The sequence below is a fragment of the Botrytis porri genome, assembly GCF_014898465.1.
Source record: "Botrytis porri strain MUCL 3234 chromosome Unknown BPOR_011, whole genome shotgun sequence".
In the NCBI taxonomy this organism is placed as follows: Eukaryota; Fungi; Ascomycota; class Leotiomycetes; order Helotiales; family Sclerotiniaceae; genus Botrytis; species Botrytis porri.
In genome coordinates, this window is record NW_024066085.1 from 276,778 (window position 1) to 304,686 (window position 27,909).

At 43.6% G+C, this 27,909-nt stretch overlaps 10 protein-coding genes across 10 annotated transcripts; 6 read left to right on the top strand and 4 right to left on the bottom strand.

Annotated features, from left to right (window-relative positions):
* Positions 1–231: 231 nt before the first annotated feature.
* On the bottom strand, positions 232–1,107 carry EAF01_008111 (uncharacterized protein; the record flags this gene model as incomplete). Its single annotated transcript, XM_038916367.1, has 2 exons — positions 232–927; positions 997–1,107. The coding sequence occupies 2 exons, from the start codon at positions 1,105–1,107 to the stop codon at positions 232–234; spliced, it is 807 nt and encodes a 268-aa protein (XP_038767729.1).
* A 788-nt stretch (positions 1,108–1,895) lies between these two features.
* On the top strand, positions 1,896–3,531 carry EAF01_008112 (uncharacterized protein; the record flags this gene model as incomplete). Its single annotated transcript, XM_038916368.1, has 4 exons — positions 1,896–1,912; positions 2,008–2,311; positions 2,382–2,837; positions 2,890–3,531. The coding sequence occupies 4 exons, from the start codon at positions 1,896–1,898 to the stop codon at positions 3,529–3,531; spliced, it is 1,419 nt and encodes a 472-aa protein (XP_038767730.1).
* Positions 3,532–3,708: 177 nt separating this feature from the next.
* Positions 3,709–4,661, bottom strand: EAF01_008113 (uncharacterized protein; the record flags this gene model as incomplete). Its single annotated transcript, XM_038916369.1, has 2 exons — positions 3,709–4,146; positions 4,365–4,661. 2 exons carry the CDS (start codon positions 4,659–4,661, stop codon positions 3,709–3,711), a joined length of 735 nt encoding a protein of 244 aa, XP_038767731.1.
* Positions 4,662–5,435: 774 nt separating this feature from the next.
* EAF01_008114 (uncharacterized protein) lies at positions 5,436–7,249 on the top strand (the record flags this gene model as incomplete). Its single annotated transcript, XM_038916370.1, has 7 exons — positions 5,436–5,460; positions 5,581–5,672; positions 5,725–5,751; positions 5,823–5,898; positions 5,967–6,497; positions 6,548–6,971; positions 7,021–7,249. The coding sequence occupies 7 exons, from the start codon at positions 5,436–5,438 to the stop codon at positions 7,247–7,249; spliced, it is 1,404 nt and encodes a 467-aa protein (XP_038767732.1).
* A 1,103-nt stretch (positions 7,250–8,352) lies between these two features.
* Positions 8,353–12,836, top strand: EAF01_008115 (uncharacterized protein; the record flags this gene model as incomplete). Its single annotated transcript, XM_038916371.1, has 5 exons — positions 8,353–8,368; positions 8,489–8,640; positions 8,740–12,370; positions 12,544–12,707; positions 12,810–12,836. 5 exons carry the CDS (start codon positions 8,353–8,355, stop codon positions 12,834–12,836), a joined length of 3,990 nt encoding a protein of 1,329 aa, XP_038767733.1.
* A 2,518-nt stretch (positions 12,837–15,354) lies between these two features.
* Positions 15,355–16,858, bottom strand: EAF01_008116 (uncharacterized protein; the record flags this gene model as incomplete). Its single annotated transcript, XM_038916372.1, has 4 exons — positions 15,355–15,916; positions 15,971–16,520; positions 16,570–16,657; positions 16,716–16,858. 4 exons carry the CDS (start codon positions 16,856–16,858, stop codon positions 15,525–15,527), a joined length of 1,173 nt encoding a protein of 390 aa, XP_038767734.1. The 3' UTR covers positions 15,355–15,524.
* A 2,952-nt stretch (positions 16,859–19,810) lies between these two features.
* On the top strand, positions 19,811–20,638 carry EAF01_008117 (uncharacterized protein; the record flags this gene model as incomplete). The annotated part of the gene is made up of 1 exon (XM_038916373.1): positions 19,811–20,638. One exon carries the CDS (start codon positions 19,811–19,813, stop codon positions 20,636–20,638), a length of 828 nt encoding a protein of 275 aa, XP_038767735.1.
* A 2,820-nt stretch (positions 20,639–23,458) lies between these two features.
* EAF01_008118 (uncharacterized protein) lies at positions 23,459–24,662 on the top strand (the record flags this gene model as incomplete). Its single annotated transcript, XM_038916374.1, is given in 5 exon segments — positions 23,459–23,471; positions 23,566–23,794; positions 23,873–23,986; positions 24,041–24,374; positions 24,393–24,662. 5 exon segments carry the CDS (start codon positions 23,459–23,461, stop codon positions 24,660–24,662), a joined length of 960 nt encoding a protein of 319 aa, XP_038767736.1.
* On the bottom strand, positions 24,521–26,261 carry EAF01_008119 (uncharacterized protein; the record flags this gene model as incomplete). Its single annotated transcript, XM_038916375.1, has 2 exons — positions 24,521–25,294; positions 25,644–26,261. The coding sequence occupies 2 exons, from the start codon at positions 26,259–26,261 to the stop codon at positions 24,707–24,709; spliced, it is 1,206 nt and encodes a 401-aa protein (XP_038767737.1). The 3' UTR covers positions 24,521–24,706.
* A 304-nt stretch (positions 26,262–26,565) lies between these two features.
* Positions 26,566–27,897, top strand: EAF01_008120 (uncharacterized protein; the record flags this gene model as incomplete). The annotated part of the gene is made up of 2 exons (XM_038916376.1): positions 26,566–27,076; positions 27,125–27,897. The coding sequence occupies 2 exons, from the start codon at positions 26,566–26,568 to the stop codon at positions 27,895–27,897; spliced, it is 1,284 nt and encodes a 427-aa protein (XP_038767738.1).
* Positions 27,898–27,909: the final 12 nt, after the last annotated feature.

Below are 27,909 nucleotides of genomic sequence, written 5' to 3' on the forward strand. Positions count from 1 at the left end.
GGGAGAAAGGGAAGAGCGATCCCCTGAATTGGAGAATGTTCATTCGAGTTAATAATTTATTTTGATAAAAAAATTGGTACTTAATACGCTGCGCGTATATACAAGGGGCAAAGTAAGCGGAAATAGAAGCAAAGAGTATTCATATTGTACATAATTTGTTGTAATAGAAACAGATGTCAAAACAGACAGTCTAGAATTAGAAATCTATTGTCATTTTCTCTCCTCATCCATTCAAAACACTGCACCTTCCTCTCCTGTTGACTTCCCAATTTCCACCTGTGGAGCATCATCCGCATATCTCTCATAAATCGGTAAGTAGTATTCCGTCGCACTCAAAGTCATTTGGATACTCTTTCTCTCCTCAATCGCCTCAACCCATTTCTCCCATCTTCCTCTCAATCCTCCTAATTCCTCAAGATGCAGACCCCCTTTTAAATAATCAAAGACCCAGATACGGAGTGCCCAGGGCGCTAGAATATAATCTACTATACACGGTTCTTTGCCTGCGAAATAAGGTCCAACGGGATGCATTTCCTGAGTGAACTCATAGAGCGAGGTTAGGAACCTATTACGAATCGACACAAACCTAGTATCCTTCACTGAAGCCGATTGATACTGAAGAAAGCGATTGAAAGCCGGTACAACACGTGATGTAATGTGATCGGTCCAAATCTTCAATCTGGCTCTCTCGAAGGGTTCGCGAGTGAGTAAGCGAGGGTAGTGAGATGGATAGGCGTCTTCGAGAAACTCGCATATGATTGTGCTTTCGTAGAGGGCTTTGCCTTCGTAGGAGAGGGTGGGGATCAGACCGCGGGGATTGAGTTTGAGGAGGGAGAGGGGTTTTTGGTATGGGTTCACTTCGATGTATTGGAAGGGGATGCGTTTTTCGAGGAGGAGGAGAAGCACGCGTTGGGTGAAGGGACAGAACTGGTGGGTGGAGTGAGTGAGTGCGAGGTTGTGGGAATGGGAATGGGGAGGGGATGGGAGAATGCATACCCATCCAGCATAGAGCTTAACTGGCTCTTCTTTAGAATGTTTTTTAACCATCTCGGCGGCCAAGCCAGTGGCATGTGGAAAGAGATTCGCATCTGGATGTACAGCGGACATAATGAAAGGGTTGATTAATTGAACGACAGAACAAACTCGAGATCACTGCAGAGGAAGAAAGAAGTATAACTAGAGGAAAGAATATATTTACTGACTCAATAAATCCATAAATTAGCTGCTATTTACCTGTGTACCCATCTAGTAGTGCAGCACTTGCCTATCTAAACTAGAATGTTGTGGGTTTTTCACCAATTTGGGTGATAAATTCACGATGATGGGAAAGTTGATTTTCCATACAAATCGGCCACCAAAAATCTAAGCCACAGGTCTTATATATCCATGGATGCGGAATGCAGGGGCTTTTAGATGTTTGTAGTTTCCTCTATCTTCCTAGGTACCCAGATAGGTCGATAATAGTAAGACATTACCATCACTAGAAAAAGAACGAGATTGATTAAGAAGAACTACTCAAGATAGATATATATACACCTTTATATAAATGCTCGTATGAAAATAGTAATATTATATAATTTTCACCCAACCCCCCTTGTCCAGCTGAGAAAAGAGTCAGATTCACCTGTCACTCGTGTGGCTGAATAAAACATCCATCCATATGAACAAATAGTGGCGGGGCTATGCGGACCACCTTTTGTCCAACAGACATACATACCTCGCATACCTAACATACCTTTTGATTTCTGACAACCATTTGATTTCCACAACTTCGATTTCGACTTCGATACCCATTCTGATTCTTCCATCGGTTTTTACAAATCATCATCTCTGGAGTCGCATATCCCATCCCATCCCATCCCATCACACAAATACAAACAAACACAGTTGCGAAAATGACAGGACCTTCAACGTAACCCTCCACTTTTCTTTCCCTTCCCTTTCCTCAACTCCCCATCAAGCATCACTCACATGTGAACATTACTAACCTTTTTATCATCCCCACAGACCCGGTCAAGAAGGGCCCTCCTTCGCACCTCCTCCTCTCCCATCTGGCTGGATTGCCCAATGGGACGGCAATTCCAAGAAATACTATTTCGTGCAACTCAGCACTGGGGCTTCGCAATGGGATACACCTACGCACGCTGCACCTACGGGTCCTACCCCCCAAGCCACACCACAGGGAACAGAACACCCATATGGATTACCAGGAGAGAATGGAAGTCAGGGTCATGCGCAGGAGATGGGCGGTGATGGGACCAGAGGATTTGGAGGGGAGAATGCGGGCGGTGATGGGGAGAGAGGTATCGGGGTGAGTTTATTTATGTGTTTTATTCTAGAGAGTTTATCGTGCATCATGCTAATGTCTTTTTCGACAATAGTCTTTCATCACCAACCAATATCTTAAGAAACAAACCGGAGGCATTCTTGGTGGAGGCAGTAGCAGTTCCGGTTCACAAGGTGGATTGGGAGGACTAGGCGGACTCGCCGGTTCGTTCCTTGGAGGGGGATCATCCGGATCAAGCCACAATAATAATTCGCATTCGACGAGTGGAGGTGGTTCATCAGGTATTGCCGGACTCGCCAGTTCATTCCTTGGAGGAGGATCATCCGGATCAAATCACAATAACAACAATTCGCATTCGACAAGTGGAAGTGGTTCATCAGGTATTGCCGGAGCTTTGATGGGCAGTTTATTGGGCGGCGGAAAGAAAACAGACAACGCGCAGAATCAGAATCAGAATCACTCTAGTTCGCAGAGTGGTCAACATGGACAAAGTGGTGGAAGTGGATTGATGGGAAGTTTGGGAGGAATGTTCGGCCATCAGAGTCAATCTGTGAGTAAAACCATAATGATACATTATGGTATTGTGCTAATTTTCCCAATAGCAGGGTGGTGGAAACTTTGGATATTCAAACAATAGCAGTGGAAGCCAAGGAGGCTATTCCGGTGCTGCTCCTCCAAGTTCCTATCAACCAGGTGGTACAAGCCAAAATAGTTACAGCTCTCCAGCTCCTGCACAGCAATCTTATGGACAAGGAGCTACACACTCTCCATCGTCACAGTCCTATTCTCAAGGTCATGCACCATCTTACTCCCCAGGATCTGCTACATCACATCAATATGATCCACAAAACCCATCTCACGGTATGCCACCAAAACATGAATATGGTGCTCCAGGTCAACAATCACAATATGGTGGTCCTCAACATCAGTCTTCATTTGGACAAGCACCACAATCACAACATAATCAATACCCAGGAGCTCCAGCTTATGGATCTGGTCCAAGTTCTCCAGGTGGATATGGTGCACCTCAACATCAACAGCATGGACAGCACCAACAACATCAATACGGTGGTCCACCTGGCCCAGAAATGTCAGGAGGAATGTATGGTGGTGGAGCGCCTCCTGTACCACATGGAAGCCATCCTCACCATGGTCAACATCAACAACATGGCTCACAAGGTGGTTCATCTGGTGGTTACCCTCCTCCTCCTTCAGGTGGTTATCCCGGACAACCAGGATGGTAGTGCCTCTACTCGCGTTATGACATGATGAATATAGGTAGCAATCTAAAAAAAATTGGTGTGTTTGGGATGGTCGGGTTTCTTTTTTGATAGAAAGGATATGGTATCCTGTAAATGCGGAACTTGCATGGCTTTCTTTGATGGCAAATAATTCGAGGAAAATGATAGCCTGCTTATTATTCATGATTCTTTCTTCTCATGATTCAATTCTTCAGTTCCTACCTTGCATATCCATATCATGACGTATCGGGAGATACACCAACTTCCGATAGCAAGTAATATTATATAGGCGATTGTTGGTACTAATGGTTGAGGTAGGAGATTGAATATGTAGGGGTCGAGAATTATGTCAATTAATACGGGTGGAACGTTTTCCATCAGAGTTTGGTTCATGGTGTAATAATCGGCTGCTGCATAAATCTGCAGGAATAAAGTTGACGATGTAGCATCCTTGTGCTTGTGTCTGGACTCCGAATCTTGAATTTGGGATGTGGGATCGGAGAGATCGTTGAAGAGAGGTTGATGGGTCTCGGAATATTGTGCAAGAGATGTGATTAACTCCGAAGTTTCGAATACCGTAGGTAGATCATAGGTTTGGAGGTGAAATGAAGTTGGATCCTGGAAGGAGGGAGGCGAGGTAGAAATTAGCTTGATTCAGATTTATATAGATGGAATGTTAAATATTGGGATTGGGATTTCGGGGGTTGTGATGTATGAATTATGATGTGTGGGATGTGGTATATTATGTGTGAAATGTGAAATATGAAATGTGAAATGTGACATCAACATGAGATATGCAAGGTGGAAACGGAACAGAAATAGAAATCAAATCATACCGTAGCAGCCCAACATACTCGCACTTCATATCGCTGTCCCTCTTTCAACTCATCGAGTAGATACCATGAAGAAACTCCATATCGTGCATCTGCCGTGGGAAACTCGGCATGGATATGCGTGCGCAGGGTGTGGTGATCGGGAGTAAGAGATGGGAGATGTAAATCGGAGAGGGTGGGGTGGGAGAGCGGGATGCTGAGGGCGGAGGGGGCGAGGAAGATGGCTTTTTCGGTGTTGGCTTGGACGGGGGAGGGCTGGGTTGTTAGGAGGAGGAGAGTGAGGAGGTTGGTGGGTTGCATTTTGGATGGGGTGAGTGAGCTGGTTGGTGTGATGGATGGATAGTACTAGTTTTGGTGTGGTTTTTAGGTTTGGAGCTGTGTTGTGTAACTTGTGTTGTTGTATTGCATTTTGGAATTCTCGGGGTTTGTTGTATGGAGCTAGATGTATGGAGCTGGATTGCACCTTGGAATTCTGGTATAGAATTGTATTGGATCGGACCTCGTATTGGGGATGATTTTCGTTCCTTTATGAATGTCTTGTGCTGGAATTCGTATGATGATATTCATCCTAATTATGAGTTTCCACTCCCAGCTCGTCCAGCTATGTACCAATGTTTCTTCTAGAAGTCAGTCAAGTCAGTCTACAGAGTACTCACTCCGTACCTTCCATCGTAACCCGAGGTGTTTCATATTATTCTTTTCCACTAGCTCACCTTTTTACCAATCAACTAGACCGACTAATCCCTTCTAAGCTTAATTGATCTATCCAAGTGGATAAATTCCAGAAGCTCTGACTATAATCTCCCAATCCTTACTAGTCCCCAAAACGCCAACGCGGTCGCCCCTTTAGATAAAAATCCCGTTGTTTATTTTCTCTCCACTTTTTCCAGAAGCGACGACTTTAATTCCTCAACATCCTTCCCCTGGTGCTTTCCCAATTCCCCACTATCAAATCCTCCCGAAAAGTACCATATTTGAGCAACATTCTTGCAAGAGATTTCCTTGCTAAGATCATCTTCTTCTTCTAAATAATCTCAAATCTACATCTACCTCTTCACCTATTTACTATTCAAGATGCGTGAAGTTATTAGTGTCAACGGTAAGATTCTTCCGACGTGTTTATACTATACACCGCTATAACTAGGGGTTGATCTGGTATTTCGTAAACAAATACGATATTGATGCTGGAAAAGTATATACTGATTTGGGTTCTCTATAGTCGGTCAAGCCGGTTGTCAAATCGCAAACTCTTGCTGGGAGGTATGTCTACAAGTCAACAAGACATGTTGTCGCACTGTTGCTGTTGTTGGAGTATGTTGATATGGAACTCGTATGACTGACACATGTTTTTTCTCTCTTGCAGCTTTACTGTCTTGAGCATGGTATTCAGGTAAGAATCTCCAAGTCTGACAAAACTCTTTGGAATACTTGCGAATCTTCACTAACACCATCTTTCCACAGCCCGATGGATACTTGACCGAGGAACGTAAAGCCGCCGACCCCGACCAAGGCTTCAGCACCTTCTTCTCCGAAACCGGTATGCATACAAGTCCAAGTACGTGAACTATGATGGGTCAGAGTGCTGACAGGTTATTTGAAATGAAGGTCAAGGAAAATACGTCCCACGTGCGATCTACTGTGATCTCGAGCCAAATGTCGTCGATGAGGTCCGTACCGGTACATACCGCAACTTGTTCCATCCGGAACAAATGATCACAGGAAAGGAGGATGCTTCAAACAACTACGCTCGTGGACATTACACTGTTGGCAAGGAGTTGATTGATCAAGTTTTAGATAAGGTTCGCCGGGTTGCCGATAACTGCTCTGGTCTCCAGGGTTTCCTCGTTTTCCATTCCTTCGGTGGTGGAACTGGATCTGGTTTCGGTGCTCTTCTTATGGAGCGTTTGTCAGTCGATTTCGGAAAGAAAGTAAAGTTGGAATTCTGCGTCTACCCAGCACCACAAACCGCTACCTCCGTCGTCGAACCATATAACTCCATCTTGACCACTCATACCACCCTTGAGCACTCCGATTGTTCTTTCATGGTTGATAACGAGGCTATCTACGATATTTGTCGCAAGAACCTTGGTCTCGAAAGACCTGATTACGTCAACTTGAACCGCTTGATCGCCCAAGGTATGATAGTTTTTGAGATAGGAAATTTGCCTCGTGTTAATGTTTTATAGTTGTTTCTTCGATCACTGCCTCCCTTCGATTCGACGGTTCCCTCAATGTTGATCTTAACGAGTTCCAGACCAACTTGGTTCCATACCCACGTATCCATTTCCCTCTCGTTGCCTACTCCCCAGTCGTCTCTGCCGCTAAGGCATCCCACGAGGCCAACTCCGTTCAAGAAATCTCCATGTCTTGCTTCGAGCCCAACAACCAGATGGTCAAGTGTGACCCACGTAACGGAAAGTACATGGCTACTTGCTTGTTGTACCGTGGTGATGTTGTACCAAATGATGTTCACGCTGCTGTGGCCACCCTTAAAACTAAGCGTACTATTCAATTCGTTGATTGGTGCCCAACTGGTTTCAAGATCGGTATCTGCTTCCAGCCACCTCAAATGGTTCCTAACGGTGATTTGGCCAAGGTCAACCGTGCTGTGTAAGTTGATGTAAACCCCTTGTATATGATTTTGCTAACCCCTTTTAAGATGCATGCTTTCAAACACAACTGCTATCGCTGAGGCATGGTCCGCGCTTTCCCACAAATTCGATCTCATGTACTCCAAGCGTGCTTTCGTGCATTGGTATGTTGGTGAGGGTATGGAGGAAGGTGAATTCTCTGAGGCCCGTGAGGATCTTGCCGCTTTGGAGCGTGATTATGAAGAAGTTGCGACTGATTCTCTTGAGGGTGATGAGGGTGCCGATGCTGAGTACTAAATCATTCTCTCTTTCCACATATTTATCTCCTATGGGATCAAATATTTGCAGAGCTTTATTTAGTACTTGATATCGTAGTGTGTGATGTTCTTCGAGGCTTGTTTTGGAACAGGTTCATGTTTTCCGGCAAGCCTATAAAGACATTCTTCCTTTCAAGGAATTCATGAAGGAATTTCTCTTGTTTTTTAATCAGAATGCTTTTTTGTAATCCCAAATACCACAAATCCTAGTAGTCAATACAGATACCAATAAGAAAAATCTAGACAAATGTGACATTCCTTTTTAAATAGGATACTCTTTGGTTTTGTGATCATGATCAATTATGCTAAGCAGGAACATGCATTTCTCATCTACCCCCTCTTTGATAATGATGCATGAAATTGTCTTGTATGTCATACATCTCATAAAGCTACTAATGTATCACAATGCACGACCATGAACGACAGCAAAGTATAAAAGTGTTAGTTTAGGCAAAGAGATCGGAAATGACAGCAAAATGTGACACAGAAAAAGATATAAAAAAAGAGTCAGAGTGGTTGAGGTGATCCAATCATTCTAAATGAAGTGAAGCAGATGATGATATGATGGAAATTGATTTGTTGCCGATCCGATTTCTCCGCCTTTCGCTTCTGCTGGCTAATTTAATGTTTTAGGCCTGGGTTGGCTGTGGCTAAAAGTAGGTAGGTAGTTATTTGTAGGTACTTTACTTTTAGTAAGATACATTACCGTACATGCCTTGCCTTGCCTTGCCTTGCCTTGCCTTGCTTTGACCTTATTAGTACCTTATTAATAACCTTCGCTCTTAATAATAAGTAAAGTACCTACCATCATTACACTACACTACACTACTTCGTCCGCATTAGATCGAACTTTGAAAAGAACGTCCAACTCCCACGTTTTTTGATATTTTTACTACGTACGGAAGGAAGCTGCCTTGGTTTTTGAATTCTAAGAAAGATTTCTCGTATTCGACTTTTCCGAGTTAGCGTCGGTTGAAGTATTATTTACATGCTCCAGGAGCTTCACGATTGTCGCAAGCGGCTTCAGTGATTATCGACAACTTCTTGCTTTAACGACTGTTCTCGAATATTCAGGAGAGCAGAATGGCCGACGATCCAGGTGAGAATTTCTTTATTTTCTGAGCTTGATGGCTGTTGCGGATAGTGTTGGATGGTTATTCAATAGCTATAGCTATACGGGATCTGCGGATGGATGAATTTATCTACTAACAGCTGCCAGTGACACCAGCCTTAAATCTAAGTCCCGAGGAGAAGCGTGTCTTTGGACAATTGTTTCGACAGGCAGACACGGAAAATATTGGGGTTGTTACAGGAGAAGTCGCAGTCAAATTCTTTGAAAAGACGAGATTGGAACCCCGAATTTTGGGAGAGGTATGTTTTATGCTATTTACTTGGCTTACTTGTTTTACTTGGTGTAACGCAGAAGAGATGTCTCTATGGGTGATATCATACTGACTTTCTGGCTATTAGATATGGCAGATTGCGGACACGGAGAATCGAGGGCTTCTGACACCAGCGGGCTTTGGTATTGTACTAAGATTGATCGGACATTATCAAGCTGGACGAGATCCCACCCCTGAATTAGCTCTACGCCCCGGACCGCTACCAAAATTTGATGGAGGTTTAGGTAATATCAGCCCTACTGGTGGCTTTCAAGCTCCCCTTGGGCCTCCCCCCAGCGCCTTACAACCTCAACCCAGCGGCTCTGGTCCAATTCGAGTCCCTCCTCTTCCTGCCGACAAATCATCACAATATGCACAACTTTTTGAGAAATCAGGGGCTCAAGGAGGCATTCTTCCAGGTGAACACGCTAAGCAGATATTTGAACGTGCTGGTCTACCGAATGAGATATTAGGTAGGATATGGAATCTGGCAGACACCGAACAACGAGGGGCTCTTACATGTACTGAGTTCGTGATTGCCATGCATTTAATCGCTTCGTTCAAATCCGGACAATTACGAGCCTTGCCCAATATTCTTCCTGCTGGTCTTTATGAGGCTGCTACACGAAGAGGACCTGCTAGTCGTCAATCTACTGGGAATGGTGCCATGTCGGCAATTCCAAGACAATTCAGTGGGCAGCATGGAAGGGCTAGTAGTCCTCTCAGTCGACCCGCATTCACCCCTCCAGTTCCACAACCTAGCGCTGGAGATTGGGCGATTAGTCCAATAGATAAACAAAAATTCGATACTATCTATCAAGGTCTTGACAGAACTGGCAAGGGTTTTATCACGGGTGATGAAGCTGTGCCATTTTTCTCCGAATCGAAACTTCCAGAGGAGGTGTTAGCACAGATCTGGGATCTTGCTGACATAAACTCGGCTGGTTTTCTTACTATGGATGAGTTCGCTGTTGCTATGTACCTTATCCGACAGCAGCGAGGTAAAAAGGACGGCAGAGATTCGTTACCAGCCACTTTACCCCCTAATCTTATCCCACCAAGCATGCGAAATCAAGTCAGACCGGCACCCATGACTACAGCTCCAGCTTTTGAAGCTCCTCCACCCACAATGCCCAAGTCAGCTGCTGAGGATCTGTTTGGACTAGATGCACTATCATCACCGCCCCCTGCGCCTACCCAAGCACCACAATTGACTGGAGGTTCTGCATCCTTTGGTGGAAATCGCCAATTGAACGCTGATCCTTTCGGAAATGGTGCTCGACCTTTGAGCCCAAGTTCACCGATTCAAGCATCTCCACAACACACAGGATCTGTCTTCAAGCCTTTTATTCCATCCTCTTCATTTGGACACACCCTTACTGCACAAGCCACTGGAGGATCTAACAACTCTGGGCCTTCTCGATCATTCTCGCAGCAACCATCAGTCAGCGAGGATCTTCTGGGAGACAACGATCCAGAAATTAGCAGCAAATTGACTAACGAGACGTCTGAACTCGCAAACTTGTCCAACCAGGTTGGAAACTTGGTGACACAGACGAAGCAAGTTCAGGATCAGAGGAACGCAACACAGCATGAATTAACTCAATCTGATTCTCAGAGACAACAAATTGAGGCCCGTCTTGCTCAACTTAGAACAGCGTACGAGCAAGAGGTTAAAGATGTGCGAAGTTTAGAAGAGAGGTTGACTGCCTCGCGCAATGAGACCAAGAAGCTTCAAACAGAAAGTGCTATGCTTGAAGCGACCTTTGTGGATCTTCAAACTCAACATGGACAGATTGTCACAGCGCTGCAAGCTGATCAACAGGAAAACGCCAGTTTGAAAGAGCGCATGCGTGTTGTTAATGCAGAAATCGCACAGCTAAAGCCATCGCTTGAGAAGTTGAGATCCGAAGCGCGTCAGCAGAAGGGTTTAGTCGCAATTAATAAGAAGCAGTTGGCAACTAATGAAAGTGAACGAGACAAGCTGAAGGGTGAGGCTTCAGATTTGAATAAAAGTATTGAGGAAGACACTGCAACCCTTGCAGCAGCTGCTAGGGCGCGTAGCCAAAGCCCCGTTCAGGCTAGAGCTCAGAGTCCTGCTTCGGTTGCAAGTCCAGCACCTTCTACTATGAGCGCCAACAACCCATTCTTCAAGCGCCAAGTGACTGGTGGAAGTAATAATGATATGGGCTCTCCTTTTGCTACTTCACCCGTGCAGCAGACTGACCGTTCATTCGAGAATGTATTCGGACCAGCATTTACTTCTGGTCTTCCACATCAAGAAACAGCAGCACCCGTCACTTCCTTCAAGCAAGATCTCCCAACCCGACCACAAACAAGCGGTGGATTTGCTACTCCGTCCCTTTCAGGCGAAGCACCCCCACCAATGCCTGCATCAAGACAAATAAGCTCTAGCTACTTGCCATTCCCATCCCACGATGATTCTGTAAGCTCGTCGCGACAAGTTTCTGCCCCAAACAGCAGATTCGGGGATACTCCCACGGGAATCGATAACCCTACAAACTTCCTGGGAAATACTTCGACTGGTTTCCCTTCCGCGAGCCAAGCTGAACCCGTGATAACAGCCAGGGCCATTTCTCCTGATATCGATCGCCGATCCACCGCATCTCCTGCTGTTACAGATACCAAGGAAACAATCCCCGGAGCTTTCCCAGGTGATGATAATTCTAACATTGTTGCCACGCCTACTGGCGGTACTACTTTGAGCGAGCAAGCTGCCGCTGATCCATTTGCAACTACGAAAGAACCTGTACGTTCTGGTACAGCCAAGGATGACTTCGATGCAGCCTTTGCTGGATTTGGTAGCTCTGGCAAAGCCCCAGAGCGTTCAAATACTGGAAACTCCGTGGAACCCGCTGCACCTGTAGCAGCCCAATCTGGATTTGGCCAGGAATTCCCGCCCATCTCGGAACTGGAAGTTGATGACGAAAGCGATAGTGCTAGTGAAGATGGGTTTGGTGGTGGTGGTTTTGAAGATGACTTTAACCCAGCGTCTCCAGATCAAGTCAGGAAAGCCCCTGAGAGCCCTGTCGCATCACACGCTGCGGGCAGTACAACTGGAGGTGCCAAGGAATATTTAAGTGCACCAGCTCCTGCTCCTACTGCTGGTAGTGACCCTCCAACTCCTAATGCTCAAGCTTCGCCACCTGCTTATGATAAGGCCGTTTCGCCGGCTGATCAAGCACACTCGGAGGTTCAGCAATATTCTGGACTTCTTCCATCGCGAGAAGTTCCATCTCCTGAGCATTCTACATCTTCTGCCGCGGTCGCTCCCCAGACTAACTTTGGAGCGCCAACACAGCCAGCCCCGCCTGCCAAGGTCCCCTTCGATGATGACTTCGGTGACGACTTCGATGATCTTGAGGATGCTAAAGAAGGTGAAGCAGATGACGAATTTGCCAATGCAGCTTCATCTATCCATGAATCGAAAAATGGTTTAGATGACTTCAATCCCATGTTCGATAGTCCGCCATCATCTAAACAACAAGATCATTCTAGCAATGCTTTTAGTGGTGACGGTTCTGGATTTGGAGACTTCACCGCGTCTCCAACACAACAAACTGCTGCGCCAGCTGCCGTGAACGATAACCATGATTGGGACGCAATTTTCGCTGGTCTTGATGGACCAAGTGCTGAAGGTAGTGGTTCTGGCCAAGGTAATGGTAGTGGTACGGCTTCGAAAGAGACAGAAGTTGCTGGTAAATATATATTTCCTTTTCCGGATGGTTTTCCTCCCCCTCCTCCCCTCCTCCTCTTCCTCCCCTCCCTCCAGGGCACATCGCGCTCATACGTGGTGGGCAACTGTCGGCATGGAATGGAAGGACTATTTGTCCCAACCCAAATCGTATCCTAGGGCTAACCTGGAACCTAGGAACAATATCAACTGGAACAGCAGCAGAGAGACCACAAATTGGAAGAGCACTGACAGAAGGTGGCGAACATGATGATCCAATCTTAAAAAATCTTACAGGGATGGGATATAAGCGAAATGATGCTTTGGCGGCATTGGAGAAGTATGATTATAATTTGGAGAGGGTGAGTTTCTTTTAGTTTTCTTTCTCTGCCTAGGTTGCTTTGGATTCAAGGGTTGCGGGGTCCTGAAATGAACATACAAATGCTAATTATGAAATGGTTTAGGCGGCCAACTATTTGGCAGGTCAGTAGTTAATAGATGAGCCGGGAGTGCTGAAGTGTATGAAGGGATGGAAGACAGAGAAATGGCAGGATTGGAGGAGGAACGGGGAAAGACCGAAGGAATTGTGCATACTTAATAACCTCCCGTTAATATTGTATCGATTACGTTATTATGCGTTATAATATACCTTTTTTTAATTTTTGCGAGAGGCTGATGGAACGAATATAATTTTTAGAAAATTCGAGAAGTTTTAGTCCTCGTTTGTTTCTGATTTCTATGAGAAGAATTGGGCAGGGAGACGGGAGATGAGATATACATCTAAGGATAGACTATATGACATCGTCAATTAGTAGTGAATAAGTGAGTGATTTAAAGATTGAGGGATTGGATTTGGTGTGTGCTAGGGTGAGAGTTTGAGTATCGGTTTGGTATGAGATAATTTTCTTCATAGCCTTTAAATGAATAGATTGATATATATAAAGGTTTTTTGGAGAAGAAGGTCAAAGTGGTGATAAAGAGCTTCATTGCTTTCAATTTTGTAGCTCGAGGGTCTTACTTGGTTTTGTTAGACCCTCTCGCGTGCCAGGTAAGAGGTCTGACATATATGATATATATCGACATACTACAATTAAGTAACCAATTCACAATAACCGGAATTGGATTTAACAAATAATATAAACGAGAAACTAAACCTAATCTTGACTATTTCCCGTCACATACATCAGAACCATCATCGAACATACTAGAGGGTCTGGTAAAGACCCGAAGACACCTAGGTTAGATGATTCTATACCCTTTAGGGTATATAAGCCCTGGTTTCTTCTTCCCTTCTAGAATTCTTTTTCAGAACCTTATTTAGCCTCATTTAACATTGCTTTCAACAGCATCGTTCTCAACAGCGCCGATTTAGATACTTGAGCAATGGGATACGTGCTCCGAAACGCCCTTGCGATTCAGAAGCGATGGGTTTCTCCGGCACAGTCGTTACTCTTTCGACGTTAGAAGGAGAGATTTCCGAGACTTCTCGCACAGATGTGAGAGAAGGGAGGGCTTCGAATATATCAAGTATGTATGCATTCTTCTTTTGCTGTATACCTGGGTACTAATATGTTAGACTAGATGAATATTGAATCTCATATTGCGATCAGCAAAAGGATTTCTAGCCGTGTATTAGGATTCATTAATATATACTGAGCTCAATGTGACTTTCACATTGCCTTTGGTAAAAGCAATATTAGGTCTACTATCTCTAATATATTATGTCTAATACCGGAAAATGTCGATCCGAACAAGCCCTTGGATTTTTTAAGCTGTAATGTCAAATTTAGTTGGAGATGAGAAAGCATTTACATCGTCATGCTCTTGAAAATGACAAAGACAGACGCAGCTGTATAAATGATTGAATGAGTGAAGAATGAGCTTGAAAGTAGATATGGATTATCTCTGGATGATTTTGTTGGTGATTCTCGCGGCGTCCATGGGAGGTTCATGATGATATTTGCGATGTGGTTACAGACCTGTATTGGGGACAAGTAGGCCTCTTACCAGGTCGATGGATGCATACACCGAAGTTGCGTCGAAGATAATCGGATGGTGCTGCTGGTAAGTCTCGAAAGGTAAGATCTTACAATGTCGGGTTGATCTAATTTCTCAGTGGGGTTGCTGGCACTAATATATCACAGTTGGGGTGAGAATGAGATCTTGAATAAAGGTCCATCGTATTGCGGTTGTATTGTTATTTGCATATATCCTCTCTCGTATTTGGAAATTACAAGTACGATGACGGGATTGATGAAGGATAAATGGACCGTTACGATCCATTGACTGGGAGGAGTATACAGAACCGGACGACAGAGTGAGTGTCAGCTCAACAGTCGTTTCATAGCATAGTCCTGACTGTCTCCTCTAGATGATATGGTGCATCCACTAGGGCGAAGATCTCAAGCGCACCAAACTCTCATATTTTGTTTCTACTCCTGATTGTCCTCTTCTTATCCCCCCTCAGATCTAATTTCTACCATCAAAGTCTTGCAAATCGAACATAGAATTGTGTCAACATGTCCCTCGTCATATTCCACAAGAACGAACTGTATACTGACAGCCGATCTAAGAAATGTAGATAAAAGCTTGCTTGAGAAGATAATGGGAATTGATAGAAGGGAATATTGGGGCCTGTATTATGAGTCGGTTAGAGATGAAGCAGTTGCGAAATTTTCTGTCTAGTTTGGGGAAGAAAATAGGGGCCGTGGAAGCGAGATACTAATGAGAGGTTGAGCATAACGATATAGGATTGTACGACGCGCGAAGCCTTTTTGTAATTTGCTGAATAATGGGGACTAGATGCAATGCTCTCTCTGTAGCAATTTTGTAGCAGTAGAAATGATCACTAGATCCTGGTCTTCAGTCTATACCACTTGATCAAGAATTTGCGACAATGGATATACGTCCCAAGAATGCAAGAATCTGCTTCGCACAGTTGGAGGTATGCAAGTATTGCCGTTGATGCAATCTGTAAGGATAGTCTGAGTTCTAAGACGGGAGATCATGTTGCTTTTCAAATTTGTTGATTACTGTTACTCTTAGCTATTGCCCAAAAACGAATTCAAGGTCTATATTGGTTTATTTTGGACACCCGTTCATCCCCCAGAAATCCACCTAAATTATCAAACTCCATAGCCATAATGCAATACAATCATATCAAAAATGACATTCATTAATTATTTCATAAGTTCTGCGCCTTCCCTCACCACACCAACCAATGCTCCCGTCTGTATGACTTCGCTTCCTCCACCACTCAATCTATATTCGACCTCCGCTAATCCTTGCAACCAAGTTATCATAACGCTTGCTGGGACATCCAGTTTTGTAAGTTCTTCTGAGAGAGCAGTTATGATATCTGCTAATGCGAGTCCTTGTGTGGATTTTACCGCATTGATCATTTGTAAACAGGATTTAACATCAGTGGTTTTGAGAATTGTGTTCATGATTTTGGAAATGTCGGCTGGATGGGGGGAGGCGATACATTCGTATATAGTAGTTTCGGTAATGAGGTCCCGAACAATGTCTTTTTCTTCGATCTTGGGTGTGCCTTGAATATGGATTGGAGTACCTTTGCATTATATTAGCTTCCTCGAATTTTACAAAAATAACAATGACAACTTACTACTAGCATGACAAGCCTGTAGAACGTTCAAAGCCCGTCTCATATCTCCCTTACTCAGTCTAACCAGTGCATCCGTAGCCTCAGCATTAATTTGTACATTCTCCTCCAAAATCACCTTATCAACAAGTACCCTAATATCTGCCTCTTTCAACGGACTAAATCGGAATCGCGTACATCTACTTAATAGTGCCGGACTCAATTTGTGCGTATAATTCGCAATCACGCAAAATCGTGTATTGGCAGTATATTTCTCCATCACTCGTCTCAGCGCCATCTGTGCCGTAGAAGTCATCGCATCTGCTTCGTCGAGAATAATCAATTTATATGCGCCGGGTGATGTGGTTGAAGACTTCGAGGCGAAAATTTGTTTGGTAGAGGCGAATGTTTTGATTTGTTCGCGCACAACGTCGATTCCACGGTCGTCTGAGGCGTTGAGTTCGAGGACCATTTGGCGCATGTTTTTGGATCCGTAGATGCGACGGGCGAGAGCGAGGATGGTGGAGGTTTTACCGGTTCCTGGGGGGCCGTAAAATAGAAGATGGGGAAGTCTCTGGAGGGAATGTTAGGGTGGGGTGAATTTTTAGAGCAAGAAGGCATACATTTGTGTCGACGAATTTGTTTATAGTAGCAAGAATGTCTTGATGACCGGAGACATCTTCTAAAGTATCTGGACGGTATTTCTCGACCCTGAGGCGGCATGTTAGCTTAAAAAATGATTCTAGATCTTTGACTTGATCCGACTTACCATGGAAGACTATCTTCTGCCTCCACTGGTAAATTTGCTGCGCTCCGTTTGCCCTTCGAAGTCGTAGCATCGGGGCCAAATATCATTGAATCACTCGCGTTGGGGGCAACGTCAATTTCCATATCATCCTCATAGTCGGACATATTTGCGAGGAGTATCTGTGGTGCTCTGAAAACTGTTGATCGTGAATTGGGATCGAGGCTACAATAGAAAGAACGTTTTCCATTTACCTATCTCGAGTTGTGAGACGCGTCGAGATTTTGGGCGCGTTAAGTGGTTTATGTAAGCTATGCCTAAGGACCTGATGGCAGTTTTAGGCGGTGAAAACTTTCGGTCGTCTCCTTTAACAACACCTAGTATCCTAGGGACCTTTTTGTGTCCAGGATTTCAACAATCTCATTGATGCCACTCTACTTAGAAGTAGTCATACCTCATTCTGTCATGAAGTGTCAAAAATTTTCATTCCTCATGAACGATCGAGCAATTCTTGATATCTGGGAGTAGTAAGACTATCAAACTTGGTTGCTGCCATGGAACGATACGTTCATGGTACTGATTTGGCTCTGTCATTTGCAAGTGCAAAGTCAACACCTATCATTATTTTGAAGCTCCGTTGTTATTTTAAACATTGATATCATGCACTATGACAAATTCTCAATGTATCCCAAGCAGAAATCAACCCTGTGCCAAATGTTCAATTGGTCGCGTTCGTCTGGTAATACTAGTTGCGCCCGAAGAGCATGCTTTACCTAGGTAGTTTTCAATTCACATTCGTTTAAAGCTACCCTATGTTTTCTTCATTCATAAAAGCCTGCTTTTACTCGTGTTAGCCTGCGTAGCCTGCGTAGCCTGCCGAAGCACCCGGTGTTATTCACGGATCCGGAGACTTGAAGTTTTCGCCCCCATTGCCGAAGCTATGTTCTCACATCTTATTCGGCGTACGTGGAAATTCTATGACACTGTCCAAAATCCTTGCCCAATCTTTCTTTCCAAGAGTTGTATTTGAATTATGGCCGTCGAAACATCTCCTCATGCTTTTAGACATGCCCTGCAAAATTCTTCCAGCCAATTATCTTGCAGCAATCGAATCTCTATAGTTTTATAAAATTTCGTACAGATTTCTCGTATACTAGGGGTTAAAGAACCCAGCCGTCTGCTATTGATTGCGCAAGTCGGATTTTACAATTCGGACGAGTTTGTCAGCGCGCTGAATGATATTTCGATGAGTTGTCGATCGATACAACTAAAGCTTAACACCAATGAAGGGGATTTCGAAAACTAAGGTACTCCAATCACATTTCTTAAACTTGCATGGGATACTTTGTCGCGCATCTGAGAATCAATTTAACAAGGTATATCCTAATAAGCCTTTGAATAATGCTCAGGTAAGATCTGTCCGGCAGAGTCTATGGCTACCAATTTAAATCTAGTATGGAACGATGCTAGACTGGAATCTTTCATTCATACAGTATGGGATCGTTTTGTTGCACATCGCCAACTCAAAATTTACATGGCTCATCCTGTCAAATGTTTAGGAGCCCCAGACACTAGGTCATCTCTGTAAATTGGTTCCAATACTAGAGTGAACCCGTCAATCATCGCCCCGTTTCTCATCCCTTTTCTTTTCATACATCTCTTTAATTTTCGCCTACCCCTCCAATCAAACTTTAGTGCAGTTTTGTTTTGTTGCATATCTACGAGCTTCCAAGAACCAGGTATATCCTAACAAATCTTTAGGTTTTCGCTGATCACCCGGCAATTCGGTAAATACTGATTAACGATCACCGACTCGTCAATACACCATTCGCACTTAGCAGTTACTAGCTTCTACCTTAATTGTAAGCTATCAGTTTATGAATTTTTGTAAAGAACTCTAGTAATGTGCATTTGGCAATTCCAACTGAGTAGAATCGTTAAGTCTATACTTGACGCTCGTTATTCCAAAACCGCTGACACATAATAGCTTTTTCAAACTGGAATTTGAGTACTCAAGGCTTTCATTTAAGTCGCTAGTCTAGTGCGTGACATCATTACCTGCCAGTTGACCTAGTGATTTATTCAGTGCAATTAAAGTTTTGGATGTCAGTGAGGGAAAAGTAGTGACGTTATCGCTCGATCGTCATCAAGATCACATTGTCGTTGTCTCGCTAGATTAGTGATAATTACCTAAAACTGCCACTTCATCATCTAGGAGGCTAGTGATGGTTATCGCATAGAGTAGTGTCAGATACCCCTGCACAAAGCTAGTGTCTACACTCATACACATTAAGTAGTTGATAGGTTCAATTGGTAGCGCTGCCCTAGTTCTCTGTCATGCAGATTCTATCTCAAAGCCTTCGATCGTCGGAATACTGCGAGTTCGACCTCTCAACGCTTTACTGAAGCACACGAGCTTCAATTCAATACCTCATAGACAAAATTAACTCACTCATGTCATATTGTTTTCCATTGATTCAACATCTTAAGCCGGCTCAGTAATAAGTATCTTAGATGAATTCAAAACCTCACGGAAATTGAGTCTTTCATATGATCTCAGCATTTCAAATAATTTCAAACTCCGAATTGAGATGGATATTTTAATGAGCTCAATCTTTCAGGCTGTGTGAATTTCTTGTACGAACTCAACATCTTAACCACACATATTGTCTAACATCATGTTGGTATCCGAGACGTGTTGAGTAATTCAAATCGATACGATGTTCTAACATTTTACAACACTTCAATGTCTAAATTAAGCCCATTAAATTATGAATATCCATTGTCTGTAAGTGTTTAGGGGTTTCAAATTGACTCAATGTCTCGAAGTAGTTTGGCATTTCAAATAGATATAGCATTCAAAGGTGATTAAAGCATCCAGAGCCTTCCATTGTTTGATCGTCGTTTGATTATACACATTGATATTAGGCGGATGAGGGATCAACAGTAAGATTTCGCCTATTTATTTTAGTGTTACGAGGTTACAATTAGTCTCGAGTGCTAGCGAAGTTGTGTGAAGTGGTGACGTCTTTCAAGCTACCTATTAGATTGCCTATATATTTCACGCCTTTCCCTCTCAACTCTTCTTTTTCTCTTTTTTTTTTCTTCTTCAGCTTATTATGTCTTTCTTCTTGAACACATTTAAGTCCACCCTCGCACTTGTCGGATTCGCCACCCCACAAGTCGAAACCTCAACCCCCGCTGCGCCCACCTCCAGCAATGCCATTCTTTCTGGTGAGTATAGCCTCTCACCACCTTTGCTAATTGACTATTCAGCCGAGGATCCCTCTTTCACCTCGGATTTTGCAACACAGGCCCCGGTACCTACAAATACCGGACACATTCTCACCGGGATCCTCCGGCCCGGCCTTAGGCCCTCCACTGTCGTTGACAGCATGCAAATCCACGGATTTCCAAGGACACTGGAAAATTGGAAGGTTTGCCCTTCCACCCCACTCTCATTTAAATTTAAAAAGGTAAAAGCCAAGAAGCAGGTACACTTCCATGAATACCACTCGAAGAACCTCCATAGATACCTTCCATTCGACCCAGAGGAACCAGCTAACTCCTGGATCCCTTACGATGATGCTATCCTGCATCAACCCGGCATGATGCCTGGGAAACGCCTGTCAGGGTCATGGACCTGTTCCATTTGCGACAGACTCTGGGGCAATACAGGCAACCACCAAACCATTCCAGGACGTCCGGGCTGGGAATGGCGGGACCCGGTCCAGCCCTGTCCCAAACACCCACGGCCTCTATCTTTCAGGAAACCCGAGCCCTTTTATGGATTGGCTCTCTCCCAGAGGGAGCTAATTTACAGTAACCAGGGCAAATACAAGTATCCATACGCCCTGCATGGAGGCCTCATCAAACCACCTACGAGGCCGGACCCAGAGGATGAATCAGAGGTTGAGGACGCTAGGCTAGGCGATCTCGGACTCTGAGACATCCTCTGGATTCATATACAACATACCAAGTCCATCGCTACCTCGAGTGATTCAATTGAATCTACCAGGTCGATAGCTACTTTGAGTGGTTGTATCCTCCTCTAGGTTCCCATACGACATACCAAGTCCATCGCTACCTTGAGTGATTCAATTGAATCTACCAGGTCGATAGCTACTTCGAGTGGTCGTATTCTCTTTTTCTGGAGTTCTGGCGTTCTTTGCTTTCTAAAAAAATTCGCGGTATCCCCCTATTGGAACACCTGGTGCCAGCCTCAGGACCCTTGGCCGGGTACCTGACTAAGGAGGGGCCAGGGACTACGGGAAGGGGAGCCTTTACCTCGGGCCACCAGTCTCGGGATCCTGCTAGGGGACATCCAAGGACCTATGAGGCCATTGGCTATTCATAACCTTCGGATGAACATTCCTGTTACCGCCGGACTGGTCTGCTGGGTAATCTTGCGATTAAAAATCAAAAAAAATATAAAATTCTAAAATCCAAAAACATTTTGCGCTTTTTGCTTACTTTTCTAGGCATTCTCCTTTCGAGTTTCACTTCAGGACCTTTTTTTTTTCCTTGGACACTTAGTCCACCAGTGATTCTCTCTTTTTTCCTTTTTTTTTCTTTGGACATTTAGTCCACAAGCGATTTCCTTTTCTCTTCGGACATTTGTCCACCAGCGATTTCCTTTTCTCTTCGGACATTTAGTCCACCAGCGATTCTCTTCTTTCGAACACCCTTCCTTGCCTTCGTCAACCGAAGGCCACCAGAGCATTATTTTAGACAAGTATAATCTCCCCTGTTAATTGCTAATTCGTCTATAGGGTGGCTAGCCTTGATCACACCTCCCCGTTGGTGCTAGCTGGGTACCCTCAAATGAGGAGCTAAGTGATCAGAAATATCCCTGCGTGAATACGCTCAAATACACGCTTCTGAGGCGAATATCTCGTTTGTCAAGTATTGAGCTTGATGAAGGTTGGACAAATGTCCTGATTTTGTAAGAGTTCAATTTGAACAGCTGAATTTGGCGATGCATTGTAAGTATATCAGTTTCGTGTATTTCACTTGATTCTCCCTGATCTTCCGTCGAACTCCATATTACAAATCCATTGATCTATGACTATCGGCTAATCCGAGTACTCCAAGAAGACTCTGCTGAAGTCAGCTTTGTGATATATTCAGAATCCATTATCCGACAGTTCCTCTAAACTGCGATCAACTAGACTTAATCCACACACTTGCTTTATCTTGCATATCTCCACGTTCCGGAATGGACCTCCCTCAAAGAATCTCAATTCCTCTCATTGAGAAAATTCACCCCACTACTCACCAACACAATCAGCTGGGTACCAGCCCGTTGTATTTTATGTTGCAACAACCAGCTACGTCACAAACTCGGGGCGCACGAGATCACTAGCGAGATTGAAAAGTTGGAGTGTAATAGTTGAAGTGATGTTGAAGTAATGTTGAAATGATATTGAAGTAATGTTGAAGTAACATTGAAATGATATTGAAGTAATATTGAAGTAATATTGAAATGATATTAAAATAATATTAAAATAATATTGAAATAATATTGAAATGATATTGAAGTAATATTGAATGTGTGATATAGTGGACCTTCAATATCCAGCTAATTGTTAGCTATGGATCTACACGATTTTCCCTATGATTTGTAAAAATTCTCCCTGATATTCCATAGAGTATTTTAAATCGTCTCATCTTCCAAACAGAGTTCTCGTTTTGCCCTCTCAAACTATCTTATCCGTCAGCCGAGAATTTGGCATCCGACTCTCATTCTCCTTCCCCGACTCATCCTACCCATCATGGGTTGAAGCACTTTGAACATCTTTGCAAGGGAAAATTGTCTTGAAGTCTGAGAAGGAACAATTGACTGAAGACTATAAGAATACGATTGACAGATATAATAAAGCGTTTATGAAGGAATCTGTGAGTGGTATTGTGCGTCTCACTTTTCCATTTCCGAAGAACTTGTGAAAAGGAGTACGAAGGAAAGAATGCCGCGATTGAACGTGTACAGGAATTTTGTGTGACTGCTGAACATTGGTCATTACTTTTGGCTTAATTCCTGAATTGATAATGGAGAATGAAGTTTCATTCCTCTAATTCATTTGATAAATCGAGACTTTATCCTTCAGTTCAACTCCAAGAGTTCCTTCTATTACTCAAACCAAACTTAACACCCAATCACCACTTATCGATCCTATCCCCATGCCAATCCCCTCCAAACTAACAGACCTTACCATCTAGTCCCTGATAATCTTCTGCCACTCCGAAAACGACATCATCGCTTCTCTTTCCTACATCCAGAAACACAATCTCGATTTCACTATCGCCGCAGGAAGACATAGTTATTATGGAGCTGATTCCTGTGATGGTGTAATCATTGGTACGTCTTGTTCCATTATTTGTTCTTCACTTCCTTTCAATGCGTCCGGATGAATGGGAAATATAAAGGGATGAGGCATCTACTAACATCCGAATCTAGATCTGGGGAACATGAAAAAAGTAAGCATCCATAAGGAAAATATGAAGATTACAGTACAAAACGGTTGTAGAGTTGTAGATATGGAAACTCCGCTTCAATGTACGTAGAGTAAAGTTATGTTATTCGATATATGGTTCTACAGATTCTATGGATTGTACAAGTACCATTGGGATATCGATGATTGATTCTTTGAGTCTGATTCAAAGATTGATGGTTCGATATCCGAATGGAACATAAAAATTATGCATTGAAAAAGTTGATACCAGTTGATATTACCTATTACCATACAGCGGAAGGATTATTAGTGGCCATGGACCTAGCCAGTAATACAGATATATTCCCCCTCTTTTCCTCCTTTCCTTTCCCAGACCCTATCATCCACCCTCTATTCCCTATCATACCTGACTCTCAAAATAGGAATCGCAGATCTAACTCTAAGCAGTGATTCAAGCCTTCTAACCGGCAGATACGGTCTTGGGATTGATAATCTACTCTCAGCCCGCGTCGTATTTACCAATAGGATCGTTTTAAACTCTTCCGAAGATGGGGATTCAGATCTATTCTGGGGTATCAGAGGTGGAGGACCAAACTTTGGCATCGTTGTTGAATTTACCTATCGAGTGCACAAGGAAGTTGATGTATACCAGTAAGTTTGACTACGTGCATGATGAATTCGCGGATGAGATGAGGGTGAGAGCTAACAAACTTCCTCGTGGCCCTTTAGTGTACGGACCGGAGAAGACGAAAGCACTTCTCAAATAAGCCGATACTATGCAAGAGGTAACAGAGTAAACAGACGGGAAATTACGCCTTCTTTTGGCGATAATGAAAATCCCAAGTATGCCAATGTCTGGTATTCACCCTATCTGTATTGTATCCCATGATGGACCAGAGAAAGAAGCACGCAAATTTACTGCCCCATTGTGGGATTTGCAGTCTGTAATATCGGCGGTATCGATGAAGCCATACCATTTGCCAACATAAGCAAGCCATCAGGACTCGTAGACGAACCGCCAAACCATCAGAAGTTCTCAAACACGAGCGTGTTCATGCCTCATCCATTCGATGTCGAAATTATGGAGAAACTGATACAAGAGTTCGACGATTTTCACGATAAGCACGGAGATGCACTTGCACCTTCACGAGTTATAATCGAGATGCGTTCTTATAAGGTTGGTGGTGCAATCCCCTCATCGGCAATTTCATTGGCGGCGAGAGAAAAGACGGTTTCTGTTACTATGTAGGCACAGTATGATAGTTCTCAAATTTCGCACACGGTTACGAGAGAGGAAATTAATAGGATGATTGGGCCAGTCAAGGAAGCAGTTAAAAAGCAAGGGTCTAGAAAGTTCACTAATGCTAATTTGGGAAGTGGAACAGAAAGGACTCAAGATATGTTTGGACAGAACTATGCGAGGTTGAGAGAGATTAAGAGGAAGTATGATCCCGAGTTTATTTTCAAAAAGTGGTATCCGATTCCACCAGCAGAACACAACTATACCTTGAAGTTGTAAATCTCCAGCGCTGGAATACTTTGAAATACCAGTCGATTGTCTTTTCAGGTCGTTGCTTCGTGCCTATCCAAAATTGATACATTCCACTCCTGAAATTTCCTCGCACTTGGTGGAAGATACCGCACCGCACTCAATTCTAGAAAATGCCTGAGCTCGTGTATTACTTCCCCCGGTAATTCCAGTTCCTCCACAGACTCATCATGTGTTGATGAATACTTGGCCACAGAAAAGGACTTCGAAAGGACTTTCATAGCCAGTATTCCAGGTTTGCCGGGTGTTTCCGAGATACGCATATACCTACGATGGTAGAAGTATGAAGTAGTATATCTAATCGAGGGATTGAAGATCCAGATACTAAGGCCTCCCCACTCTACTAGTCCAGCATCGCTTGGGTTTTTCCAAGGCAATATGTTGACGCGGGAAACACAAGATGAGTTCATTATTGCCAAAAATTGTGCCGAAATGATTCTGGACATCGATGGCTCAAGAAACTTATCCGAAAGATTGGATAATGGAGAGCCCTCGAAAGTTCCCATGCGCAAACTCCATTTGAAAAGTCGGATTCCTTCGTTTTGAGGATCACTGGTTCCAATCGTAGCGAGACAAATTTCACAACTTATGTTACACTTATTCTGTGAGTAGAACCAAAGTTAGAGATTGATAAGTTAATTGAACGTTGCTTTGCTTGACGCAGAATACGCTAGATAAATGTCACTTGTGGTGAACCCATGACTTCTGAAATCTCAAAGAAGATACGGTGATGGAGAATGCCAAGGTTCGAAGACCTTCAATCAAGTTAGAAACCCATAATCTGAAGAAGAGGGTAAGGAATATTGACTGCTGCCAGAGCAGAGCAACAGCAAGTATTTAATCTTGGGTATTTGTATCGGTGACCAGCCTATGGAGAAGCGCCTGGTCTCCTTCTTGGTACCCGCATATACTCGAACTACAAATGAAGATAAAGAAAGAAGTATAATTTACCTCGTTACCTCCTTGAGGAAGAGCACAATCGGTTTCCGACACGAGAAAGGTTGAATGATCTATAAAACCGATTCCTGGCTGTGCATTGAACTTTGTATTTGCTCCATAACCTTTTGTTGAAGCTAAGTTTTCGTTTTCATGATTATGGTCAGCATCATCCGATGGCTTGTGACAGTGCCAGATATCCATCATTTCTGCCCAACCTTCACTTGGAAGATCCCTCCACTCTTTGATACGATCTGCTTCCACGATAGTCGTAGAGCACCTGCGACATTCGAAAAACTGTTCACCAATAACCATATCTTTTGCTGACCATGGCGCTTCAATGGTTTGTGCAGTGTCTACATCAGCTCTTTGGAAGTCTCCTGCCAAAGGAAGACGCCATGATAATTCAAGGCTACCAAGAGGAAATTCTCGTAGTGGTGAATTTGATACCACTTGACTGGGAAGCATTAGTCGAATATCCTGTTCGGCATGGTTCAACTTCAATATGGTTCCATCGGCCAATAATTCAGCCTTTGTAGAAGGATCAGATGGTGTGTCCAAGAAGGCCAGGATAGATATCTGTCGAATATTTGACAGAAGTTCCGCATATATCAAAGGCTTAATTAGAGGCATTGCTTGATAGAAGTTGATAACTTCATAGGATTGACTGACATGATTGAGATTGTGTTGAGTATATCGTGTCGCGTCCTGTTAAAAGATATCAAAGTTGGTTTAACACTCGGCGCGGGTGATGTTCCGATGCCGTGGTCCGCCCTCACAAGCCACAATACGCCACGCTCAACACTCAACAAGGCTCAATGGATATCACCGCTTTTACTCAGCCACGAATTAGATCATTCTGCCATATTTCAGCTCAAGCTTCCCCACACTTTGACTTGAATCCCGGGACCTCCATAGCTCAACACCACAAACAATCATGTCGGCTCCTATGATAAATTGGGTTCCTATTGTGAACAGAATCTACAAATCTGTGGCAAACACTACTATCGGTTCATCAACACAACCGATCACTATCCTGCCAGTTGAAATCCACGACATTGAAACCGCTCCAGAGAAACGACCAAGGACGTTGAAGCATCTCTTAAAATCGAACCACATTAATTATTCAATCCTTTACAACAACAACCGATTTCATAACCATTTACCACATCATCTAGGATCAGCATATCTTCTAGGGGCAGATTATGATCAATTACAGAAAGTCTTTGCAGAAGAATCAAAACATCTTGAAGAATGGCATGATTCTCCTGGAGAAATCACAGATGCAGATTGGAGAGAATTCTTAGGAGAGAAGGTATATCAGAGGGCGTACGTTGATTTCTTTGAAGATGAATTGGCTTTGAAATATAGTTATGATTGGAAGGTTCTCGTAGAGGAATATCTCTACAGCGGGGAAGCTCCTCTTGTTAATGGTCTTACTTCAGGACGTATGTATAATTTCTATTTTACCGCATTTGTACTAATGAGTGTCTTAGTCGGTCACCCCCTTATTCATCTCGGTTACGCAGTCGAATTGAATAGTCGCGAATTGGCCATCGAAGCCCTCTCCCTAGCGTCGAGCTGCTACGATTTTATGCACAAATATCTTGATGATCCATCTTATACCAAAGCATCTACCTATAGCACAACCTCGCCCATAGAAATTCTTCACAAAATACATGTAGATTCTCGATTAGATGGTGTCTTAGATGGGCCTTCGCCTTCAAATATAACCAAACTATTCGATGAACATGAGGATTTTATACTCGAGCATTGGAACGCCTGGAGCATTACCGATCCTCGTAAACAATTCCAAGATTCCCAAGAAGCAGCCGTAAATTTGCTGGTACAAACGGTCCAGCCTGGCACTCACGCATACGACTTCTTCATGGTACATATCCTCACTACAAGCCACGCAGTTCGAATCCTACTCCCCTTCGTTCCAGCGAAATTCCAGATTAGTTTGATTCGTCAATGGTGGCTATTAACAATTGCCGTCTACTGTTCGCAGATGCGACCGGGAATAAATGAAGATATTGAGCAAAAACCAGCAAAGGGATGGAAATATGTTGAAGATAAAGCTATCAATGGTGTATGGTCAACGGATCCACATTATGTGAAAGCATTACGGGCCATGAAGGAAGCAGCTTTTACTTGGGGAGATGTACATGAGAGATACTTGTCCATGGCTGCTACCTTTGCTGATGATTTTAATGGATGGACAGGATTCGGAACTAGTGAGTCTGATCGTATTGGTGGGCATCTTTGATTTCGCAGCTAG